The 5,594-nt window shown below is 57.0% G+C and overlaps 1 protein-coding gene across 1 annotated transcript in view; it reads left to right on the top strand.

Annotated features, from left to right (window-relative positions):
* Window positions 1-5,062, top strand: part of GATAD2A (GATA zinc finger domain containing 2A) — a gene marked incomplete at its 5' end in the record, with an annotated part of 6,658 nt that extends 1,596 nt beyond the window's left edge. Inside the window, 5 exons of the mRNA XM_010157782.1 lie at window positions 156-323; window positions 1,144-1,423; window positions 1,914-2,203; window positions 3,554-3,740; window positions 4,609-5,062. Coding sequence (XP_010156084.1) covers window positions 156-323; window positions 1,144-1,423; window positions 1,914-2,203; window positions 3,554-3,740; window positions 4,609-4,739 — 1,056 coding nt within the window. The remainder of the gene's footprint in view (window positions 1-155; window positions 324-1,143; window positions 1,424-1,913; window positions 2,204-3,553; window positions 3,741-4,608) is intronic.
* Between the last annotated feature and the right edge of the window lie 532 nt (window positions 5,063-5,594).

The raw sequence follows: 5,594 nt of genomic DNA, 5'->3' as shown, positions 1-5,594 counted from the left end.
GTCATCCCGCTTTGCCAGGGTGCTAATTATCACGCTTTCCTTGCGTTCCCTGCCCTGCCTCACCTCCACCGTCTCGTGCCATCCCACTCGACCCCCTCTGACCCTTCCCATCGCTCACGGCACCATCGCATCAGCCCATTTCTGTGTCTTCCCAGCAAATCCACAACATCCGACAGCACTCCAGCACGGGGCCGCCTCCGCTGCTGCTGGCACCGCGGGCATCAGTCCCCAGCGTACAGATCCAGGGACAGCGAATCATCCAGCAGGGCCTGATCCGCGTCGCCAACGTCCCCAACACCAGCCTGCTGGTGAACATCCCGCAGGTGAGTGCCCTGCGCTCTGCTCTCCCTCGTGTCACGCTCGGAGGAGCGCCTCTCGGAGAACTGGGATGAGCGGTTGCAGTCGGTGCCCTGGGGTTACAGGACCCGGTCGGTGCGGCCCGCTGCCACCTGCCTGACGCAGGTCTTATTCCTGCTCCTCGTTCTTCCCCTGCAGCCCCTTCTCCATTCACATTCCCCTCCTGCACAAAGGAATGAAGGAGGAACATTACGGAATATGGGAAGGACATACATTTCTCAGGGAACTGAGTGCTGTGCCTCATTTCACGGTTGCTGTTTCAGCACGAAGCTGTCCATTAGGATGTATTTTTTCCCTCTTCCTTAAGAACCGTGAACGAATGTTCTGGTAAACAGAGCTGAAAGTGGGAGAGTGCTCCTGTTGGGAACACCAGCAGATCCTGGAGCCGCAGCCTAACACCCGAGACTGCCCCACGAGGGCTGTGGATAAGGAAAACTTGTCAGTGCCCTGACAAAATCATAAGGGAAAGGACCCCTTCGTGTTGTTTTCTTTCGAATTTCTAAAACCACCTCATAACGATGCGCAGTAAAGCCAAGTCAAGTCCTTTAGGAAAAGAATCGATGTTGGATGGGGGTGATGTTTGTGATGGGAGGCGCGCTGTCGCCGTGGACACGTGCTGTGGTCTGTTTGGTCACGCGCAGAAATAAGGTTGAGGAGGCGGCAGGGCCGGGTCCCAACAGCCAGCTTTCACCCCGCAGCCCCCCCGTTCGCCTCCCTCGGGGCGGCATCCCTCCAGCGCCTGCCCGTCTGGCACCCATCACTAACCCGCCTCCCGTTTCCTCCCAGGCTTCACCGACTTCCATCAAAGGTACAGCCGTCACCTCTGCTCAGGCCAACGCTACGACGACCAGCGCCGCCTCCATTGTCAACTCCAGCGACTCCCCGGCCAGCCGGCAAGCCGCCGCCAAGCTGGCCTTGCGGAAGCAGCTGGAGAAGACGCTGCTGGAGATCCCTCCTCCCAAGCCGCCTGCGCCGGAGATGAACTTCCTGCCGAGTGCAGCCAATAACGAATTTATTTACCTGGTCGGATTGGAAGAGGTGGTGCAGAATTTGCTGGAGACTCAAGGTGAGAGAGAGCGTGCCAGTTCCCCAGGGCCGAGGAGGGAACTTCTCCCATCTGGGCTCTCTCTCGGGAGCAGGCAGCAAGGAGTTCAGGGCTTTGCAGGGTTAAACTGGCACCCCATCCAGTCCAGGATTCACTTTCTTTAATCACTTTCAAACTTTAAAATGCTTTAAAAAAGTAATCGCCTCTCACAGGCCGGGCAGTGATTACAGGTTTCCTTCCAAAGTGCATCCAGTTCTCCCCAGAGCTGGTGCCTCCCCGTCGGCCGCTTGTGCCTCCGTCCCACGCTCCGTTCTCCCCACAGCGTCGGAAGCGTCTGGGTACGCGCACACTCCCAGAAGGGAAGGCTCTGTAGGCTTAGCGATGCAGAAGGCTTCAGACTGAGGAGGATTAAGGGTAGGGGGTTGGTCGGGGGTTATTCTGGAGGTTTCTCGGGTCGGTTCGCTCACCGAAGCCACAGGCAGAGCTGGGCTAAGCTGGTTGTGTTCTCCAGGTAAAGTTTCGCTCCCTGTATCATCCCGCGAGCCCTACATGTGTGCTCAGTGTAAGACTGACTTCACCTGCCGCTGGAGGGAGGAGAAGAACGGAACCATAATGTGTGAAACCTGCATGACATCGAACCAGAAAAAGGCCTTGAAAGCCGAGCACACTAACCGACTGAAGGCTGCCTTCGTCAAAGCACTGCAGCAGGAGCAGGAGATCGAGCAAAGGATACTGCAGCAGACCGCGTCTCCCGTACAGACCAAGCCCGACCCGATCGTGCAGCACCACTCGCTCAAGCAGGTACGGCCATCAGCCAGGCCTCAGGGGCGGTGGGACGAGGGGCCCGCGGCTCCGCGCGCAAGTGTTTGGTACGCGGCCGTGAGGCTGGCACGTGAGCTTGGTTCATTTTAGCTCGACGGAGCGTTTGAGTGTGAGCTTAAACCGGGCTGGTGACGTGTTGTTTGGTCATGGGATCACAAATGGTTTTGGTTGGGAAAGACCTTGGAGATGATGGAGTCCAAGCGTTAACCCAGCACTGCCAAGGCCACCACTGAACCTTGTCCCTGAGCACCACATCCACACAGCCCCTAAACCCCCCCTGGGATGGTGACTGCCCCCTCCCTGGGCAGTTCCAATGCCTGACAGCCCTTTCCAGGAAGGAATTTCCCTCATATCCCATCTGACCCTCCCCTGGCACAAGAGTCCGTTCCCTCTTGTCCCATCGCCTGGGAGAAGAGACCGACCCCCCCTCTACTCCCTCCTTTCAGGGATTGTAGGGAGCAATCAGGTCTCCCTGAGCCCCCTCTTCTCCAGGCTGAGCCCCCCCAGCCACTCCCCACAGGAATTGTGCTCCAGACCCTTCCCCAGCTCCATTCCCTTCCCCAGACACGCTCCAGCCCCTCAGGTCATGTGGGGACCTGATCCCTAACTTGGGTTCCCTGGAGCCGAGGGATGATGTCGCTCCGCAGTCACTGTAGTTGTTCAGGTGTTCAACTCCTTAACTCTCCCCTGAACATCTTTGAAGTGGCGAAAAGATGCTTCAGCGCCCAACGCACGAGAGTAAATTGACCCAAGGTAAAGGGGGAAGAAGACAAAGTCAAATTCGCACGAGCCAGGGAAGTGGTGTGTGAGTTTAAAGCGAAGATTCAGGCATAAATCTACAGCGAATTATGTCACAAAGGTAGCACAGCAGTGGTCAGATCTTCTCGTGCAGCTTCTCAGGGAGGTGAGATTTCAGGGTGCAGGTCTTCTTTCCACAGAGGATGGGGAGCACTGGGACAGGTTGCCCAGAGAAGCTGTGGATGCCCCATCTCTGGGAGTGTCCAAGGCCAGGCTGGATGAGGCTTGGAGCACCCTGGGCTATGGAAGGTGTCCCTGCCCATGCAGGGGGTGGGGCTGGGGGGGCTTTAAGGTCCCTTCAACCCAACCCATCCTGTGATTCCATGATTCTGTGACCATCCCCGACAGGGACTGGGTCTCACACGCCTTGTAAACCCCCCCGCAGCGGGGGGAAGACGGAAACTGCTTCAGTGCTGCTTTGGGTTGAGGTAGCAGAGGCGCCTGGTTATTGAGGCCGGGGAGGTTGGTTGATCAAGGCAGTTGCGTGCCAGGAACCTGCTCAGCCCGTCTTACCGTTTGCTCTCTCACCAGACTTCTAGCCAGATGTCTCGAGGCCCGCCCGGAGCCCCGCGAGGCGTGTTGCATGCATTTAGCCAGTCCCCCAAGTTGCAGAATGCATCGTCTGCAGCAGCACTTGGGAGTAGGCCAGGTAAGCATGCTGAGCGACCTGTCGGCAAGGGCAGCGCCGCCGCCTGGAAGAAGACTCCCATCAATACAGGTAGATCTTTCTCTCAAGTTTCCTTTCTTTGTACTTACTACCTGCCCTCTGTCCAACAGCCGTAGTCCTCGGGGTAAGGATGCTTTCTCTTTGGCGCTTCCTGCGTGAAAGCCTGATGGTCCCGAGGCTTTGCTCTTGGCGTCGGTGTCAGCGCTTGGGTGCGGTTTACGCTCACCCAAAGGGGCAGTTGGGGGGGCGCCACCGGGTAAAACCGACCCCTTGACGCTGGTATAAAGAGGCCGAGTTGGCGTGGTGTCAGAGCCCGGTGCGCAGCCGGTGCCGTGGCCCTGTCGCTGGCGTTGGGGGTTTCTGATTCGGTCATTTTGCCTGGTTTCTCCGCCGCAAGCGACACCCCTAAGGAGCTGGGCGTGCTCCAGGTCGGGCTTCCCGGCACACTCCCGGCCTTCCCCGGGACTGGAAATAACCAAAGCTTTGAACAGGTGCAAACTGTAAATGAAACCTCTTGTTGTGGATGTGTGTGAGGATCTGGGCTGGGGAGAGTCGTTTGTTTCCTCAAGGAGTGATGAGGATCCCCAGGAGGAAACACCGTAGCAACGAGCTCCTTTGGGCTCTGCTTTCTCGCCCCGCACTGAATGGATCTCGCTTTGGTTCCGCTCCCGACAGCTTCGTTTACCGCTTCCCACGCCGTTCCACGGCGGAGAGCTCTGGCCTGCCCAGGCTCTTAGTTCTGAGGATCCCTGCTCCTGTTTGTTGGGATGATTGCGGGAGCTTCCACCCTCGGGAGGGTCTGACCTTCCTGGCCAGCAGTGCCCCCCGCCGCTCCCTTTCCATGGGGGTGAAGTGCGCGTGGATTTCCCTCCTGGCCTGAGCGTCCTGTGACACTTGTTCTCTGGTTTCTACCCCTCAGGTGGGGCGTTACCCTTTGTCAGCCCTAGTTTAGCTGTGCACAAGTCGTCTTCAGCAGTAGACCGCCAGCGTGAGTATCTCCTGGATATGATCCCCCCACGGTCCATCCCACAGTCCGCCACGTGGAAATAATGCAGAGGAATGCCCGAGAGGAAGACTTTCCTGTTCCTGCCATCCTTTTTATACCACATTACAGTGGAATCTGCTTTAATCCCAGCTGGAAAACGCCCCAGGCTTTATAGGATGCAAGACGACCACTCCTCATCCCATCGAGTGCTGCTGTCCCCGCTGTCGGAAAACGACACCACGTGGGTGGGAAAGACTTGAGCTCGTTTGGTTCTCGGATTCTTAGGATTGCCCGATGGCGAAGGCTGCCAGGGAAGGGGAAGAATTCTTCTTTGTTTTGGTTTTTTTTTTTTGGCTTCCTGTGTTTAGTTGGGACTTGTTTTGTCACCAGCACAAAAGGAGGACTAAACGCCGTCGTCTCCTTTGTCGGGAACTGCCCGTCCTACCAGGAGCGTGGCCTCCTCGGCGATGGAGCGTGGCTGGCGGTTCGAGGGGAGAGGGATTTCAACCCCGTCTTGCAGATGCATTTAGCGAGCCGAGTTTATGTTTGCTTCCCTTCCCCGTCCCTCTCCGGCCGGGAGGGCAGCCTGCAGGTCGCCGTGATGCCGGCGTTGGTGAATGAGCGCAAACTCCAACCCCGCTAGAGTACGGTTTGGGTTTGGTTTGTTTCCTAAGGGACTGGCTGCCACCAAAACTTGTCTGGGAGGTGGGAACCGGTGCGGGAGTCTCTCACTTTTATTGGATTCTGTTTGGAATAGACTTTGAACTGTTGGTAGTCTGAAACATGATTTACTGCATAGACAAACACCTCTGTTCAGCGAAGAGCAGTTGGGCCTTTCACATGTTCCCAGAGACTTGAAGGTGAAACTGGTTTTGATTATTTTCCTTTTGGAGGGTTCTTGTTTTGTTGTTGTTTTGAGC

Source organism: Eurypyga helias, unplaced genomic scaffold, assembly GCF_000690775.1.
Source record: "Eurypyga helias isolate BGI_N326 unplaced genomic scaffold, ASM69077v1 scaffold45998, whole genome shotgun sequence".
Taxonomy (NCBI): Eukaryota; Metazoa; Chordata; class Aves; order Eurypygiformes; family Eurypygidae; genus Eurypyga; species Eurypyga helias.
The sequence above is the reverse complement of the archived record's forward strand: the minus strand, read 5'-3'. Positions and strand labels throughout refer to the sequence as shown.